The sequence below is a fragment of the Nanorana parkeri genome, unplaced genomic scaffold (assembly GCF_000935625.1).
Source record: "Nanorana parkeri isolate BGI_ZX_2015 unplaced genomic scaffold, ASM93562v1 scaffold2770, whole genome shotgun sequence".
NCBI lineage: Eukaryota > Metazoa > Chordata > Amphibia > Anura > Dicroglossidae > Nanorana > Nanorana parkeri.
In genome coordinates this window covers 4,863-25,208 of record NW_017309038.1, presented here as the reverse complement: position 1 = coordinate 25,208, position 20,346 = coordinate 4,863, and the positions used below count along the sequence as shown (strand labels likewise).

General features: G+C 38.4%; 1 protein-coding gene across 1 annotated transcript in view; it reads left to right on the top strand.

Moving 5' to 3' along the window:
- The window catches only part of LOC108802283 (gephyrin-like), a gene marked incomplete at its 3' end in the record, with an annotated part of 93,832 nt that extends 74,224 nt beyond the window's left edge, over positions 1–19,608 (top strand). The window contains exons 3-4 of the mRNA XM_018574150.1: positions 15,961–16,032; positions 19,567–19,608. Of these exons, the coding sequence (XP_018429652.1) occupies positions 15,961–16,032; positions 19,567–19,608 (114 nt within the window). The remainder of the gene's footprint in view (positions 1–15,960; positions 16,033–19,566) is intronic.
- Between the last annotated feature and the right edge of the window lie 738 nt (positions 19,609–20,346).

Below are 20,346 nucleotides of genomic sequence, written 5' to 3'. Positions count from 1 at the left end.
GGCGGAACGGAGGGGGCGGGTACAGTTGGCTCTGCCTTTAGATAGGCAGAGCCAGCTGTCAGTCACGCAGCTGGGCACAATTGTCGGGATCCGCTTCAGCTGTGGCGTCTCAGTATGGCGTCTCAGCTCGCGGTATACTGAGCCTAGGGTGACGGGAGGACGCTAGTTTGTGTCCTCCCGTTACCCTAAGGAGAACTATGGGGAAAAGACTTAACCCCATAGTTCTCCTTTAAATGAAATCTGTTACTTAGACGTTCTATAGCCACTAATTAAATGTAGAAGATTGGGTGTGTACCCTAGGACCATAATAGTCTCAATGTTTACCTTAGTGTTGTATTTTTATTTGTCTAAAATATGCTCCCTGGCTATTAATAAAATCCTTTTATATTGCATTAATTCATGTAAGTGAAATAATTAGTAATCCAGCAGCATATAGCATTAGTACTGCTAAATCTTAAACTGTGCTATCTGTGAAGTAGGTGATATGGTATGGCATTAAAACTATCGCTATGGGCCTTAACAATCTAATTAAAAGCCCAATTCTTGTTTAAAAGTTGAACTGCATGCTTTCAATAACTAAGTGCATGATTGTATTTCAGTACTTCATTTACATGTAGATCAATAATTGTTCACAATATGAATCTGTATATTCTACATCTAACTTTGTCTTTTAATATATACATTTAGAATAATAACAGCTCCTGTTTAGTTTAGAACACTTGTAATTTATTAATCAGTTAATTAATTCCTTCATAAGTACATATCATGTCTTCATTAAATTGTCTGTGTGCTGTAAGCATTAAATGAGTCTACATTCAAGGTTTTTGGAGATGAGTGAAATGATGCTCATGATCCTTCTCTGATCAACTTGAGATGAGAATGAGGCAGACTGCAGATTAAGGCTTACCTAGCGTTTGAGACACTTTCCCTTTCACCCCTTACGTTAACATCTGTATAGCCAAGAACCACACCACCACATCACGGGTGATTTGACACTACACAACAAGTCAGTCATGTACATTAGGACTGCCTCCAATTTGATTGACATCCACTAACAGAAAATCAGAAGCCTGGGGTCGGCCTTCTTCTGTTTATTGGGATGGACCAATTGATTTTTTTAAGCTGCCTATGATATGGCTCTGTGGCTTTTGCTTACACAGATATTACAAGTGAGGGTTAAAAGAAAGCACCTGAACCCGACATGGTGGAACCTCATTCCCTGGGGAATTGCAGTTGCCTCCTCATGTGGATGCCTGTTTAGGACGTTGCACTATTCTAAAGAACTATTCTGTGCACTTTCACAACTTAAAGTGTAGACTCTAAAGCTGAACTTCCGACTGGAGAAAAAGTTACCCTTACTAGTGGGGCCCCCTCCACACTGCAAGGGTTAAATGCTAATTTTTTCTAATGAATAAGGAATAGGGTGAATTGCCTACCTTATTCCTTGGCGTTTTGCAACACTCCAGATATGTGGACGAGCCCTTGGCATCCTCATTTTTTTTTTTGCAAGTTGTGAATATAGTGGGGAAATGTTAGAAACCTTGTTCAATTATTGCTGATTCTGTTCCTTTTTGTGGAGATTTTTACCTCCCTTACTGCTCTGGTTTATGGCAGGAGTTATGAAGTAAAATAAGCCTCTAATTTGTATTAAGCCAAGGTAAATTAATTTATCAAAGGACTTTATTGAAAACTCAAACTCAAATGTCTCAGGGTCAATGCACCCAATTTATCAATGTTAATGAGGATTCAAAATGAAACCAACCAGCCATTATTTCTTTCACACCTCTTCCTTTAACATTGTTTTGTCTGTAACCTATTCTGAAATGGACACTTGTTCTACTTTGTTACTTAACTCCAGTTTGTCCAACAGAGGGATTGCTACAGGTCTCACCATTTTATGAGCAACTTGGAATGTTGAGCACCTTTGGATGCATTTTGTTAAGACACAGTCATACTATTGACTAATAGTAATGCAAAGTAAGTTTTTGCTAGAGTTCAACTTTAACACTCCAATTTCAGCCCTTCTTTTAAAACCATTAACTCCGTTTATATACAGTAAATACAAAAGCTGTTGTTTGTTTTTTTCCGTAAGCATTTGTCTTTGTGGCTTCTCACCTCCACATACACAACTAATTATGTTGCTCTTTTTTCTGAGAACTTGCTACTTGTACAGTACATACATTGCAGTTGTACTGTAATTTTTGTTCCTGCTATAAAAACTGGAGAGCTATATTTCATGGAAACCTGCACTGGGAGAACTATGAGCTGCCATTGTTGACTTCTCATTCTGAAAATACTAGCTGCTGTGCTGACCTCTGACTGCAGTACTTTGACTCACTTACCCGAAACAAGTATGCAGATAAGGTGTGTGGGCTTATGGCTGAAGTTTCTTTATAGCAAGGGTTGTTGACCGTCCAACCTATGTTATTTTAATGTATAACAATTATACAGAGGCATGGTTGGCAACCAGTATTGAAAAAATGTATACCATCTCTATCCAAGTCTAAGGACTTGTCAATTATACATGCCAGTCTGTGGTTGAACAGGTTCACACTGTTGATGAGAAAACAAAAACTAGGGGCACCTTCCCTAATGTAGATACATTTTTATTATATAAATGGCAAAAAGTTGAATGATACTCACAAAAGAGTAGGTAACATTGAGCCTTCAAATCAAAGGTTGATCCTCAGTCTTAGCTTACTTCTTGCTTTTTGCTAAGACAGAGGATCAACCTTTGATTTGGAGGCTCAATGTTACCTACTCTTTTGTGAGTATCATTCCACTTTTTGCCATTTATATAATAAAAATGTATCTACACTAGAGAAGGCGCCCCTTGTTTTTGTTTTCTCATCAGATATTACAGTCTCCCTGACTGATGTGGGGCAGCGACCTGTAGAACTTCTGCATGTATATTTCTTCAGTTGCGTGGTCATGGTTTTTATTGTCATAGGTTCACACTGTTGATGCTGCTGTAACGCATTAAAACCTGTGTTATATGTAATTGTGCTGCAGTACTATTCATGCTTAATGGTACTCCAATGCCCTTTACTAATGCAGCTGCATTTCAGAGCACCACAACACACGGTAATGCACTACTGCTTGCACCATTTTTCAGGCATTTTGCTGCATTAGGCAGGGATGCCTTAATGTAACACATATTAATGCACCGCAACAGTGTGAACCTAGCCTTAGGAGACTTAGTATTATCATGTAATGACTTCCCTTCAGTACATTAAAATACAGGCTAAAGAAGGAAAGCAAGTTAGGAATTATTTTTTTACCTATAGTCACCTGTACCCAGGCTATGGCCATTAAAGTATTCACATATTTTAAAGCAATAAAATCAATTTGTAGGAAAAGTTCAAATTTTTTTCACTACCCTTCCTCCAAACTTTTAAACACAGCAAATTGTGCTTACCTACTCCGATGGCTTTAGCCTTCCACATGGTTATTCAAGTCTATGGTATGTTAGTGCACAGGCATGGGAAGCTTAGCAGCTAGGGAGAGTGCTGGGGGAATTTTTATAAGTCTGTGAACTTGTACTAGTCCTAACTGACTTCTGAAGCTTTAGGAATTATGGAGAAATTCACCTGCAAATATCACAACAAAGTGCACTGAAATAGCTCCTCTGTCCTTATTTTCTATGGCAGCAGGAACTTGGCAGTTTGCCAACCTTTTTCTAAAATCATGTTTTAATTTCATTTAACAATGGCATTATAATATCATAAGGGACTTATAAATGCAATTTCCAGGACTCATAATACAACTCCACATACCACAAGTTATACATAGTGCTCATCTCTCAAAGTAGAAAACAATGTGGTAATGCGTCTTACTATATGGTACATTTGATTTAAAACAGTCGACACATAGAGACAGGACACAAGGAGAGGAGGAAATAAGGGATTGGCATAATACATTTAAAATACAAGTAAATTTCACATTGCTCAAAATGCCTGCAAGCCTTCTGATGTAAACAAACAGCAGGTGCTTGAAACCTGACTTTATAGCCGGGGGTCTCAAAGTACCAGCCCGTGAACCAGTACCATGAGGCCTGCAGCCGGCTGACAAGTCAGGCACACATGTCACGTACCTGACTTGGAGGAGCAGCCATACAGTGCAGAGCACCACAGCCAATCACAGTGCTTGTTCCATTGGCAGCTAGGCCGGCTCGGTATGGGAGAAGTTATGTAATTGACTGTTGCTGGTGTGGGGGCTGCTCTTCTGGTAGCAGGAAGCTGAAGTATGTAATGTTCATACAGAGACTGGAAGTTATGGCCGGGGATTCTCAGATATTGCTCGGCAGTGCTGTGGTTCCTGTTTTGTCCCCGCTCTGCGCTTCTTCAGCACAGTGACAACACAGAATGGCCTCTGTGCAGCTGCGGAGCTTTGTCTTCATCCATCTCTTCCATGCACACGGCACGGCCTCAGGTACTGTGCTCAGTCATGATACGTGATGTGTGTTGGCTCCTTCACTGGCTGTACACATGATTGCATAGTTGCCAGTTGTCCTGCCCGCTGTTAACCTGTCCCGAGCTGGACAAAGCTCAGGAGACAGGATGAGAGAGGCAGATTGTTAACTAGGCTGTGTGTGTGTGACTTAATATTGTGAGTCCAAAATCCAGTGTACCCATCACACTCTTGACCGAATAATACCCTTAGAGTCGGGTGGGTGCCAAAGTGACTGCAGATGCCTCTGCAATCCAAGATAAGTATATGTATAAAGTCACTCGCACTCCAATAGAATTTCAAGTCAAAATCGGTTTATTGACTCGATTGCTATCACATCATATAGCGATGTTTCAGAACAACAACGGTTCCTTCTTCAGGCAAACAGAATATGTTCTTCAGGCAACATTCTGTTTGCCTGAAGAAGGAACCGCTGTTGTTCCGAAACATCACTATATGATGTGATAGCAATCAAGTCAATAAACCGTTTTTGACTTGAAATTCTATTGGAGTGCGAGTTACTTTATGCATATACTTATCTTAATATTGTGAGTGACACACACAGCCTGCCTGTCTCTGTCTGCCCCCTGGAGAGGAGGGGCGAAGGTGGAGGGTGAGCACAGCAATGAGGTGCAGGGATCCAGGAACAGAGGTGGAGAAGAGGTACCACCTTCTGCTGGACTGCAGAAATGTTATAGTACACTCTGAACATGTAAGAGGACAAGGACCCCACAGTTATCTCCTCCTTCTCTAACAAAGTCCTTGACAGAGGTTTAGATCGTCTATAGCAGGGATCTCAAAGTACTGGCCCGTGGGCCAATTACAGCCTGCAAACTGGTACCATGCAGCCCACAGCCATCTGACAAGTCAGGCACACAGTCACGGACCACGTACCTGACTTGGGGGAGCAGTTACACAGTCTGCATCTCTGTCGGATGCAGACTGCACAGCTGTTCCTGGCGATGCCCTTGCTCAGTGCGAGTCCGCATGCGCTCTGACAGCCTTCACCAAGCACCTGCCGAAAGGAAGGATTAGTAAGGTCTTCACCAGCTAAAGGTGCAGTCTAATCAACTAATCAACCACAGAAACCATCAGGGAATGTGCCTGCTCCCTGCCAAAAATGTAAGTAAGTGAGGGAGCTCTTTCTTATTTTAAGAATGTTTTTTTGGGGGGGGGGGGGTGTATATTTCTGGGTGTAATATAAATGTTAGGTTTCCCAAAAAACTTTGTCTCATCTCACCCTGATTAGATAAGATACAAAAAACAGAATTGGATAGGGCTTTTGAGATGAGAGAGCACAGAAAAAATTAAAATATCCATGAACTCTTGTAAAAGCAAGTCACCATTGTTGGCAGATGATTATCAGACTCTTGAGGAGCAAGACCAATTGCATCTATTTGTATAAAACCCATATGGTATTGACCACTAGATGTTAATGAGTGATTTCACCAATGTTCAATAATGCCAACTTCAACCCGTTTCACGTCATCGCTTCATCAGGAAGGTGAGTGAATTAATCTATGGTTCACAAATACCAGATTATTAATACAACATATTCACATATGGAGATCACAATAAAATATCTGTACCCATAATCACTTACTTTTCGGTATTGTGTATTGTGTTTAGGAACTAATTCTCTATTAAAAACCCAACAGGAGATGCTGCCACCCCAACAAAGAACCCTCAGGCACAGGAGAGGCTAGATAACTGGAGAAATGCACCTCAAATATCTAAAGGCAACACATTCATGTCAGTATGGAGTTGTAATCAAATTGTATGTTAACTTGTTTATAGCCATAGATTAAATTAAGCTGTAGCTTACCTTAAAAGGACAGGAAACTGGAGTTCCCAGACAGCCAGCTAATTCCTCCATATAACTTGGTTGAATAACACTGCAAATAACACCATGTTGCCAATGTTGGAGTTGTCTAACTACAATTTTCTTATGAATTTTGATAGCGATGGCAACATTGTGTTATTTGGGGAGGCAGCATCTCCCACTGGGTTTTTAATAGAGGATTATTTCCTAAACACTTGGACTGTAACACAACACCTAAAAGTAAGTGATTATGGGTACAGATCTGTTATTGTGATCTCCATATGTGAATATGTTCGATTAACAATCTGGTATTTGTGAACCATAGATTACTTCACTCACCTTCCTGATGAAGCGATGACGTGAACCGCGTTGACGGTGGCGTTATTGAACATTGGTGAAATCACTCATTAACATCTAGTGGTTAACATCATATGGGTTTTGTGCAAATAGATGTAATTAATTATTCTTGCTCTTCTAGACTCTGATAGTCCTCTGCCAACAATGGTGACGTGCTTTTATGAGTGTGCATGGATATTTTAATGTTTTCTATGTTAATAAAAGTTTTGTACATTCTTTTAAAACTGGTTCAACTGTATTCTGGTTTGTTCTCTCATTTCAAAAGCCCTATCCAATTCTGTTTTGTGTATCTATTAGTGTTTGTGTATTTCTGTGTGTGAGTGAATGTGTGAATCTGTTGGTCCTCTATGATTAAAATAAAAACTTGTGGGCGGAAAAAAACATGCATATACTGACACTGCACACAAGTACACATACTGATATGTCACACATAAAAACATTAGGAAACATACCCTCAACACTCACAGAAATCCTGACAATATACTCACACAAACCATCACCAAAACATATACTGACATTAAAAACACGCAGACATTAACACAGGTACCGTGTATAGTTAAAACGTATTTGGAATTATGAAATTTGTCCAGTGACCCCCAAGTGAACTAAGTTGAGACCCCTGCTTTAGAGCCTATGTTGTGATGATTTACTTTAAAGTTCAACCAGCTTAAGAGGTCAGTGAAGGCTGATTTAGATCACTTTTACTGTATTTGTTTTTTTTAGAGAATATGTAAATAGATAAATATGTATAGTCTGGGCACAGGTATATGTAAAGCAAAAAGGGTGAGTTACAAATTCAATTTAACAATTCTTCCATTATGAATAGCAACCAACAGTACCAAGTACCTGTTGAGTAGCCATGGCTTTTCTTGAATGCTAGTTTCATGACAGCAAGAGTATTGCATCTCTGTCTGGCAACATTACATTATCTCTGCAGAACCAGAAAATAGTTAATTAGGGGCAATAACTACATCTCTCAATATGACATTGTTCCAAGGGGCTTGTATTGCCCTTCTCAAAGGGTTATTGTTAAAGGGAAGATGGCTTGGCCCTAAAAGTCACTGAGGGAACAGTAGTGCTGTATTATTCTTCAAAGTGGCTCCTGTCCCTGTGATTGCATTTCACCACTTTTTTTTTTTTTTCTTGCTTTTTACTTTAGGTGCTTCTCAGGTCACAGTCTTTGTCCTTCCTTCTAACATTCCACAATAAATATAATTCAATAGCTGATTCTGAAACTTCTGTGTTTTATCACAGTAGCCCCTTTACCTCTATTTACATGAGCTTGTCATACGTTTCAGTGCTGCTTGCAGGTAAAACTATGAAATGCAGCCATATATCAGTTCAGTTATTTTAGCAGATACAGGCAAATTGGAGAAAGGTCCATCAATCCATTACTAATGAATGTATGTGAGGAATGTCCCAACTATTTTTGCAAAGGATTTTGAGCAATAAAGGTCTACCATGCAAAACTGAAATTTTTACCAAACCTGATAAAGGGAGCTCCTAATGATGATAGAATGGCAACTGGAAACACTGCACATTTTTCAAAGGGCAAGTTAACGCCTCTCAAAACTACCCATGTTTTATTTTGAATAGGTGGTACTGCTGGCAAATTATGCCTAAATATTTATTTCATTTGAGGCCAAATGTTCAGTTACAAAACTAGGAAGCTTGTTCTGTACTAAAAAAAACAAATATATGGTGCAGTTGCAAACTCCCTTCTGTAAATTGTAGTTGTCTGGCTAATATATTTTCTAAAGTACCCACCGGGAACAAATATGAAGTAAGTGGAGACAGAACTCCTGAGACGCATACAGTGCTTTGTGAAAGTATTCACCCTATGGTGGCCTTATTTTATTGCATTACAATATGGACTTAAATGGATTTTGGAGGGTTTGTACAATGTGATGTACACAGCATGCCTACCATGTTGTAGATGCAAAATATGTTTTATTGTGACACAAGCAATTATAAAGACAGTAAAAAAAAACAGAAATCTTGAGTGTGTATATGTATTCACCCCAAAACAACGTGGGCCAATTCACTTCAGAAGTTCCATAATAAGTTGATAAAGGTGTGCAATGTGTCATGATGCCAGTATAAATACAGCTGTTCTGAAATCCCCTTGAGTCTGCACCACTAAGGAAGCAATATGAAGACAGAGGAGCTCTCCGAACAGTTCAGAAACAAAGTTGTGCAGAAGTATAGATCAGGGTTGGAATATAAAAAACAATTTAAGATTTGTAGACTGACCTTAATTTCTCATCTCTGCTAGCACATATAATGTAATGATCCCCAAACCTGATAGGGATATTCTGTACCCACACAACTACAGGCCCATTTCTCTACTAAATGTAGACATTACATTACTTTCCAAAGTATTGGCTGTATGCCTGAATGCGTTTCTACCTGACCTCATACATCGTGACCAGGTGGACTTTGTGCCTCATAGACAGGCTTCCGACAATACACGTAAAATTATTCACCTCATACCCTGTATGCACCATACTAAAATCCCCAGGATGCTGTTACCCCTAGATTTACATGAAGCCTTTGATTCCATTTCTTGGGATTATTTGTTTTACATCTTGGACAAATGGGGATTTTCGGTGGGCTTTGTCACATGACTTCGAGCCTTATATAGCACATACATGGAGTTGCTTTGTTCCTCTCCTTTACCGGAGATACCCAATTCAACGGGGGGGGGGGGGGTGCTTGTAATGACTGCGGATGGCGCCGCCTGACAATGATAGTAGATGAATGTCACCAGCACTCCAAGAGTAATGAAGTCCAAAGTGATCGTTTATTTAAAATGTCATGTCATCCGAACTGTTCTGATGACATGACGTTTTAAATAAATGATCACTTTGGACTTTATTACTCTTGATGTGCTGGTGACATGCATCTACTATTATATAACAGCCCGACTGCTGCCCTACCCTACCTTAAAGGAGAACTATGGGGTTAAGGCTTTTCCCCATAGTTCTCCATAGGGTAACGGGAGGACACAAACTAGCGTCCTCCCGTCACCCTAGGCTCAGTATACTGCGAGCTGTAGCTCGCGGCATACTGAGACGCCGCAGTATACCGCGAGCTGCTGCTCGCGGTATACTGAGACACCGCAGGTGAAGCGGAGCCCGACAATTGTCTGGATCCGCCCAGCTGCGTGACTGACAGCTGGCTCTGCCTATCTAGAGGCAGAGCCAGCTGTAACCTCCCCCGTCCATTCCGCCAGTCAGCGCTGGCGGGGAGGGGGAAATCCAGCCCCTCCCCTGTCACGGCAGAGAGCCGTGACAGGATCGAGAGGTGAGCGAACGCCGATATGTGTTCGCTCACCTCCCGATCTACTAAGCCTACCTGTGACAGTCTCATTGTCACAGGTCGGCTAGAACTATGAGGTAAGTGAAAAGCACTCACCTCATAGTTCTCCTTTAACCACTTTTCTCCCTCTTTTCCCATCCTACGTGGTACACGCCAGGGCTGTCTTCTATCCCCACACTTTTCGTGCTTGCCATAGAGCCCATGGCACATCTTATTAGTGACAATTTAGTATACATGGCATCACCAAAGGACCTTCTGAATTTAAACCTCACCTATTTGCGGATGTCTTCCTACTTTCCCTTTCCCAACCCTTTATCTCCCTTCCCAATCTATTCTGTGCTACACTCATTTGCCCAGCTCTCCAATTTGATTGTTAATGAAAGTAAATCCTCTGCTCTTAACATTACACTACCATCTCCCACGATCACCACTCTTCACCATTCTTTCCCATTTACTTGGCAGGATAATCATTTGTGATACCTAGGTATTAACATCTCTAAAGATTATTATTATGTATATAAGACAATTATATCCCTACCTTTAAACATCTTAAGGAACTTTTGTCTCCCTGGACAAAACATAACCTCTCTTGGATGGGCAAGATTAACTCGGTCAAGATGACTGTACTTCCTAAACTATTATATCTTTTCCACACCTTGCCAACCCATATTCCATGTTACGCACTCAGTTCTTTTCAAAACAGCATCATGTCCTTTGTCTGGGAGTCAAAATGTCCTAGAATTCCTAAAGTTACTATGTACGTTCATAAACGCCAGGAAGGTCTAGGGCTTCTGAACTTTCCCAAGTACTACCAAGCAGGACCGCCTCTAATTTGAGTCTTTTTCAATCCCCACTTTGCTCAATCTTGGCTGACCTAGAAGCCATATCCTCTTCCCCGATTTTTCTGCGTGCGTTACCTTGGTTACCAGCCCACACCAGGCCTTCATCACTAAGTCCTCTATTGACATGCATGTTTAAATTATGAGATAATACTAGATGCCACAGTAAATTGCAGTCCCCTCATTTATCAATACTTCCCATTATAGATAATCCCTTATTCCCCTCGGTCTTTGCCTGGTGGTCCTCACATCATCTTAAATAGCTACATAATTTGCTAGAAGATGGCTCCATCCATGGTTAGGCACATTTTAAAGAAAAATTGCAGGCCCCATTTTCAGAATATTTCAGATATTTGCAACTCAGACACTGGGCCTCTTTGTCCCAAACAGATCTAGCCATGTTTGAAATTTAAGAAGATCTGGCAACCCTGGATCGACTATGTCCATCCTTCTCTTGTTTCGGAAAGCTTGACGTTCCTCTAATCCCTAAATATTTTGTTCTTCAGCACATTACAGATCCTGGCAACATTGAATAGTATATCTCCTCCCTTTTTTCCTTTTTTTTTCTCTCTTGTTGTCTCGGTCATATTTCCATCCTCTATTTTCTCTCTACTTACTTTTCATCATGATCTTTGGGTACAAACCTCTTAAGCAATATGAGACAGATTATCTTACATTTTAACCACCTGATTGCTCTTTTTGACTGTATTATGTATAATGGTTACAGTTATTTTCTCATGTACCAATATATACGTTACTACAAACTATATTTTGTATTCTTTATTTCAATAAATTTTAGAAAAATATTTGATATAAAAAAAAAAAACAAGAATGTCAATAGCATTTTTAGAAGAGATCAGCAATGGCAGCACATATATTTATATTATGACAGGTTTCCTGAAGCACGGTAAAGATTGCAGGGCACTCTTGCAGGGAGTTTGAGTAGTATAATCTGGATGGCAATTTTTTTATCAATTACTCTGCAACATTCTGAATGCTCAATTCACAAAGATTTACCACCAGGATACACATCTTTTTGAGCCATGTGCCTATAATGTCAATCTCTCTTGACTCATTTTTGGTAATAAGTATGAAAATCCTGGTTTTATACTTTGTAAATTAAGCCTATTTTACCAGGTTAAGGATCCTTATTAAAAAATTACAGTTAATGAACTTTAAAAAAAAATGTTTAGGACCTATTTTGCTGGCATTGAGGTGCCTTGACTTTTGAATCATCTGCCTAACACAGTGTGTTTAAACACACAAAAATGCATGCATAACATCGCATTCTAATATGGTGTGAATGGGCCCTAATATAAATTTAGGAGTAATTTGAAAACTTATTTATTTATTCAAAAAAGAGATTGTCCTTAAAGCGCATAAAAAGCAATCTAGATTGAACGCTCTCTTTAAAGCAAAAAAAAAAAGAGTTTTGTCTGGATTTTCACTTCAAGGCTTACGCTATTATGATATTCAAAGCCTCACTTGGGGCACCAGAAAAACAGTATCCTTGCAGTGGGGTTTCCCCGCACTGCAGGGGCTAAATGTCTGGGGTTGTAGATTAAGCTGCAATACTCACCCTGCTTCTTGCTCCGGCAGGATTCCTTTACAGTACGTGAATGGCCCCCAAAGCCTATTCTTTAAGGTGCACTGGCTGGCAATCGCACTCTCACATCATCACACACAATACAGGACCAATAGTCCTGCATTGTAAGTGAGGATGGTGAGGGCCAGGCCACAACCTAGAACATTGGAAAGAAGAAATTAGTGCCGGAAACCTGTTAGAGTGAGGAATGAGGTAAATATTGCAGTGCTACAAATGTATAGCTTACAGTATTGCATGTTTTAGTTCAATCTGACTTTATTAAAGTTTCAATTACATTTGAAAAAGGTGAAAACACAGGTTCACCGAGACAAAAAGGACAATACAACATCACAAGATAACAAAGTATTGGAGTGGATAACATCAATAGTTTAGACCGTAATACATCTATTTCACAATTCTATCAGAGTGCCAGGGTAGGTTGTAAAATGAGCATCTCAACATAGAGCTATGGGCCCTTGTGTCAATCCTTACCCAGGGATTATCAGCACCAGCCTACCGCAGTCCCCCCTATAGTGGGTCCCAGCGGTAAGGCACGTGACACATCGGAATGGAGTACTCATGGAGTTCCCTAGGCCTTGTTGTGCAATATAGAGATGCCTGGCAGTACCAATGACAGAAGGGTTAGGGGGAGGGACAAGGGGGGAGGGGTACATGTATAAGGAAGGAAAGATGGGGAAAACAGACCTGTTGAAGTAGAAGGAGGGACAGGAATGGGTACAGCGGACGCCCACTGTCGGGAGAATTATCCCACGGAATCAGAAGACTCAGTTAGCTGAACCAATCAAGGTTTATTGTAACACAATTGCGGAGGTTACAACAGACTCGACATGTGTAGGGACTGACCCAGGCACCAGTCTGTGTAACTCTGAAGAACCCTTTCCCTCCCGCAGTCTCTTATAGCCCTTTTCTTCGCCCCCAGCTTCTCCCTCTGTCTTGGGTGAAGTTCCTCTTTCGCATCTGGCCCTCACCTCTTGAATTCTTCTTTGACAAGTAGGCAAGTCATTGGGTTCCAGTTTTGATGCACTTTACCCAGACCCACTCTCCTGTTGTCAGTGTTTCTGTTGGTTAAAGGATATGGTGGTATGGGTGTGTGACCTGGGTTACAGCGAAGAGCCTGCCCTGGATTGTGCTTTGCGCAGGTGGAACAACACTGGGAACAAAAATGTTTAGAAAGGTTTGTATTCCCGGTGCATGAAACTGTCTTGTGATTATGGCTATCATCCCTCCTGTTGACACATGGGTCACACCATGTGTCACCAACGCTGCCAATCTAAACAGTGTCTTGGGTAGACATGCTTTCTCTTGTACTTCATAAATTACGTCTGCATTCAGATGTGCTCCTGCTTTTAACCACTTATTGCGTTCTAGGCTGTTAGCCTCTTTCTGCTAGACAGTTTCTAGTTCCAAAACAAGTATATATGAAACCTTTCTTATTGTCATTATTCTACATGCATAACTACTGAAAATAAAGCTACACATTGTTACTTATGCTATTATGAAATGAACAATCTATAACTAAAAATGAGTAAATATCTTCACACCACCTCCTGCCAGGCAACTAGGTGGTGCAAGAGCAGCCACACCCAACAGTGAAACATCTGAATAAGAGATTGTAAAGCATCACGCATAAGTGTATTTATTATGTGTAGTTATGTCATTATTGTACAGTAATGGTGACTTTATCTTATGTGTCAGCTGTTTTATCTGCCAAAGGATTTGTATTTTTGGCCGACTTTACAGTCGGGTTGGTAATCTGACATTTCTGTGCTACAGTTAAGCAATGAAGCTAGGTCACTTCCCTGCCCCTACACTGTGGTTGGACAATGAAGAAGCAGCAACAGTTTGCCCTCTGCTGCATGCGTGCATGTAAATCACTTTATTGGCTCCTTGGGCTTCCCTCTCCCACTCACAATCTGAGTGCTGCTATATAGGTAATTAGAAGAGGCTGGTACATAGTAAAATGTAGGTACTTACACTGGCTTTATTTAAAAATAGATTTCATTATTTTTAATAAATCTATAACTGCATTTATTAGTGTTTTTCCTAGAGTTAATTTGCTAAAATTAATGTAAACCAAACTTTTTAAAAGTGTTTTATAGGTAAGGATTAAAACTAACCTATATCGGGTAACTTTCTGGTAACCCACTGGGGAGATTTCCTGTCCGGGAGTTGCAACAGCAAATGAGAGGAAATTTCTCCAAAGTATACATAATTCCCATCTTAAGGAGTTGTCATTGGAACAGGTGATCCATGGTTCAAATGGTTCATTTTTTCTCAGTTTTTGCTCTAGTGACATCTTTAACATTTTGTAATTCTTCTCTCTGGTTTTGGATTTTCTATCACTTTCTGCCTGTCTGGCAATGGTCACAATGAAAAATAGAAGGGGGAATATCCCCATCAGGGGCACAAACGGTAATAAAAACTGAGGGGGAGGGGGTTATCTACTCTATCCAAAACAAAAAAGTTTGCCTTTACAAACACTTTTGTAGTGCTCGGATTACCTTCACAAATCTAAACAATAAAACTCCCTGTAGACTGGTTTGTGCGTTCAGATTGGATTATTAATGAAAGTTTAAAGTATGGAAGACTCAGTTTTATGGGCCTTGTTTTATATATATAATGGACAATGTAGATAAACTAGGAGAACACACAAAAGAAGCACCACTCCTCCACAGCTCAGGAAAGGAATGAGTCGGGTGCTTCCCAATGGACCATGTCCTCAATCCAGTACGAGCCCACACAAACCGAAGAAAAGCTGGCCGCACACTGGATTCTGAAGAGATATCTACGACTAAGCCCATGATTAGGTGAACTGCGTCAGTGGGGGCAGACCTTGGGTGGGACCCCAGTGATATGTGGTACAAGCTTCAATAAGCTATTCCAGTGGAATCTGGTGTGCAGTCAGCTTTTCATCTGTTTGAATGTTGATAAACTATTACAAAGTTACTTTTACCCATTCAGATTAGTGATTAATGATCATTTAACAGTACATTTGAACAGTGTCTGTTTATGTTTTCTGTTCTCACATTTTACTTTATTTTGTGTTACTTTTCAAATTTGGTACATAGACTAGAATGTTAATTTTTAATGTCTGATATAAACATATATTTTTACTGCATATGTTCATTGAGGAATTATTTAAAAGCTCCACAATCAATTTTTGATTAACTGGATGTCATGGACTAAATTTATCATTTCTTCAGCCAGTAAAAAGCATAGTCATCCTTCAGTTGTAGCATGTTTAATTTCTAGTCTTTTTAGGGTGTTTTCTTTGAAACACATATTTGCTAGGTTACATTCTTACATTCTTCACGAGTAAGCGTATTTTAGAGATGGAATTTCAAATAATTGTTTAAAATATGGGTATTATTAATGATAATGTTTTATATACCAGTAGTTTTTGTTCCATAGTGCATGCTACGTGTTTGTGAAATATAAATCTATATATTCAGTTGTTTGCTAAATGGTGGCAGGAACTGTTTTTATTTGAAACAAAAGTTTTTACTCATTCTTTTTTTTAAGAAACAGGATGCTTTTTCACTTGATTTTCTGATGTCCACATATAGCTTCACCGCAAACTGGAGAATCTCAGAGATCACCTTCAAGGCAATGACAAAGGATACTCTCTCCGAGTAAATGTACGAATTAACTCGGCAATTTTTTTCATGCATCTATATATTTTGTTTAATGTCTGATGGCCAGTAGCACTGGAATTCTAAATATTCACCACCCTCATTTAGCCTTTCCTGTGCCTCCATTTATGTTTTACATGTGCATATTTGAATTTAGCAGGGGTTTCATTTGAATTTGCAGAGACCTTATAAGTTGATATTCTAGTGTATTCCCATTTTGTAAAGAAAAAGCACTTTTATAAATTTATCTTCTGATATATTCCATATATAATTCTCTAACATAAGAAGGAACTGGATAACACATCAATAATTTTGAAGACCATATACAGTATTTTTGTCAACTCATGTACGGGATAGATTATGGTTTTCACATGCCTAAGCTCCAATATATGATTTAAATATTTTTTAAATATATAAGTGTTTGAAAAACAATGTGTTTTTTTTTATTGTTACCAAGATATTATTTAGATTTTTAATAAGAATGGCTTTTTAGCTACATGCTATTTTTTTAACATTCACTATCTCCTACAAATTTAAGAATACCTTGAAGAAATATCCTAAATGCTTTGTAATGTACAACATGTCTAAGCAACACATTGTGTGACAGTTATATGTACTTGAAATGTCTGTTTATTTTTTGTCAAATGTTTTGTACGATAAATACAGATACAAATGTGTGATACATTTGAATGAAAACCACAATTCAGAAAGTATGTGCACCAAATAAACAAAACTGAATGAAAATTGAAAAAAAGTGTGATTTACAATGGAAGCTACCATTGTTAGTTTTCATTCTGCAAATTCTAGTATGCAGATAAGGACTTCAAATTTTATTTTTTACATACTCATTCGCCATATGTGACTCAAAGTATTGAAGCCAGTTGGTCAACACCGTAGCCTGAATATTAGCATTTTAGGAAGGCAGTCGTAAATCACAGCCCCCATATTTCTTTCTGGAAATGTTTACTTTAATTAATGCTACTCAGCAATAGAAAATCAACAGATATCGCACCTTTTATTTCAATCTTCAAAACTACAGCAGAAAAGTTGCACATTATTTTTTGTTTTCAAAACTGCTCTGTGTCTGGGCTTTGCTAATATTTATTTAGAATGGTGCATCCAGGATTGATTTTGTATTACATTCCCATACACCTTGCAATTATCGTTCAATTTCCAAAGGAGATCGGGTTTTTGTACAATAATCGGCCAGTTGATGGGAAGTGAACGATCAGTATTGGTGTACAACTGGCTGCATTCAGGCTGGAAAACTTTTTTTTGAATCGTACGAAAATTGATGGATTAGTGGCGTTTTCGTACAAAATAAATTGCATCATTAACACTGCACATACGCAAACACAATCCGTTCTGTCTATTGACTAATTCGGTCAGTTAGTATTGCTAACGAACGATAATCAAAAGCCACATTGGTCTGTGCATAATGGGGTATTCGAGCGGAAATTAAACTATGGTTTGATGTAGGCATGAAAAAAATCTAACGATAATTGTAAGGTGTATGGCCACGTTAACATTGGTCCAGGCTCTGACAATTAAAATAGCACAATACTCAGAAATCCCCTGGATATAGCTAAAATATTTTTAACCCATACTGCAATTTAAATTATGTTAAACCAGGAGAACTTGCACCTTCTCCACCCACATCTATGGACAGATCACTATCATGATTTCTAAATATGATCCGCAACAAGCCCACAGGTCAAGCGTGTAGTTGCCTTGAAAAACAAAAGTGTCTCTACCTGAACATTTTGCTTGGATATTCTTTAAAGTATAAGTTAATAAATTGCTAAAAATTCCCCCAGCCCCTGACTTTAGCCCCCTCAATACAGTAACCTTGATTGGGACATTGCTTCAGCAGTGCAAGTACACGCCTTCAAGTCTAAGGGTCGTTAGTGTGCAGGCCCAAACCAAAATTTCACCAGCTGGATTAGGGGATATAGTGTACTATGTTGATCAGTGTGACTGGGGGAATTTTAAACAATTAGTAAAGTTCTACTTTAATGCTGGATTCACACTTGTACATAACAGGAATATGTGCATTATGGCGACATGTATTATAAATCATACTTCAAAGCCCATCTGAGGCTGTGATGCGAGGAACCCTAACTCTCTGTTAAAACTGAGAGAGTGAAACCAGGGTTCCACACCTGAGAAGCCTCCGCAGCTGCGATCCACACTACTGCAGTCCATTCAGGCGTTACAAAGTGAAACTAGGCATTGGCTGCTGAGTTTAAGAGTTTAGTCTATGTTTACAGTAGTTAGTGTATATTCTCTTTTTTTATTTGCTAGCAATACAAATGTGACCATTATGATTAAAAATGTCTTAAATTTTTTTAAACATTAAAAATCTCAGAATGTGGCATATTGTTTTCAATATAGCTTAAACATAACAGTGAGATTTATTGAACTAAACACTTTTTAAAGATATTTTAAATTAAAATGTTATTGCATGAAAATCTTAGATTACCACAATCTAGGTACATAACCTTATCTTTGTCAACATTCATTTATGAAATTTCTTCCATAGTATGTCAGGATCCTGCTGAGTTACTGCTTTCAGGATACTGAACATTTAATAAATGCAGTTGAGCATTATCTTCTAATAGAAATGTAGATTTTAGACTTCATAAAAAGCTAAGATTTTGGATCAGTCAAGAAAATAATAATAATATATAATAATTTATGTGGGTAGATGTTTGAAACAATTTGAATATATATATATATTTTCATGATTTCAGGACTTTCTGGACATTTTTGTAGCAAATATAAGTTACCAAATTTGAATTTTTCTTGTTTGTATTAATGTGCTCAAAGAACTATACTGTGTGTTTTATAATTTGAACAAAATAATTTGAAAGAAAAACACTTTTTTGCCTGGTAGCACAACTATACGTTGATTTACTTTTCTAAAAACTATTATGTGTTTCTTTTCATAAATGTTCCCAGTACGCAAGCAGGCTTGATGCATGGAAATTGTTTGCTGAATGGTTTCAAAATTGTTATCAAATTGAAAAACAATATTTATGTAACTTTGAATGGTTCATGTCTTTGTATTAATGCATGAAAATTAAAATTATTTCCGGGGAGATTTTTAACCTGTATTATATTGGCCATAGAACTAATAGTATTTATTGATCTCTTTATTTGAACTATCCAATGATTTTTAAAACTTACAGCGTCACATTTAAATCTCAAACGCGTCACTTATATTCATGTTTTTCTTTGGAAAAAAAAAGCTGACCGACTTTTCTTGCCTGTAATGCATGCATATGTGAAACATCATTTTTTTGATTGCTCCCTTATGTTTTATGTAGTCTTGTATGGCAAACAATTTTAAAACCTTAAAACATTTCACTTTACCCTCTGAAAACGTATACGATTTGGGAAAACATGTCTGTGATTCTAAATGAACCCCCTGCTATTGTTTTAGTTTTTAAACCATATTTACAGAATTACTTCTAAAACTTTTCTGTTAACGCCATTCCTTATTTAACCGTGTTTTCTTTTCCCTCACTGCACAACCAGGCTCGGCTTCCTTCCTGCTCATCCACCTATAGTGTTTCTGAGGTATACTTGCACGTGACTTTTTTTTCTTCTATTTTTTTTCCCTTCCACATAGTTCACACCCTCACTCTCACCTCCACCGTGTTTTAATTTATTTATTTTTTAAATAAGTTTAAATTCTGCACACGTGGGGAAAAAATAGCATATACAATATGTATTTGCATGCTTAACTTGCTCTTGTGTTTTACATTGTTTGAAATGCACTGTGGCTGTGTGTACTTATTGCAACGTAGACCATTATTTCAACTGCACAAAATTGTAAAGAAGCTATAGATAGATAAATAGCATTGTATCTATCTATACAATAAAACATAAATATGTTCTTTGTACACAGTATATTCATCAGGTAACATTCAGTCCTTTTTATGCAGCTGATCTGAAATCATTGTTAGCAGAAGTAGTACCAAATAAATACATATATTTTTCCCATCATTCCAACTTAGAAGCTAATTTCGAAGTTCTTTATTTGTTAGATAATTGTGGACATAACAAAGAAAAAAAAAATCTGCCCGGATAAGCCAACAAAAAATATACTGTCATTGTGAGATCATTGTTATGTATAACTGGTTGTCATTTCAGTAACTGCTGTGGTTCAGGATAGGGACTAGCTTTTTGGTGATTAACTGGTAGAATAACTATTATATTTCGGTATCCAATGTTGACCTTATATAGGAAGGTTAGTTTCTTTGCTTTGAATGATGATTGTGTTGTGCAGTGAATGTCTTTATAAGTCACTATGCC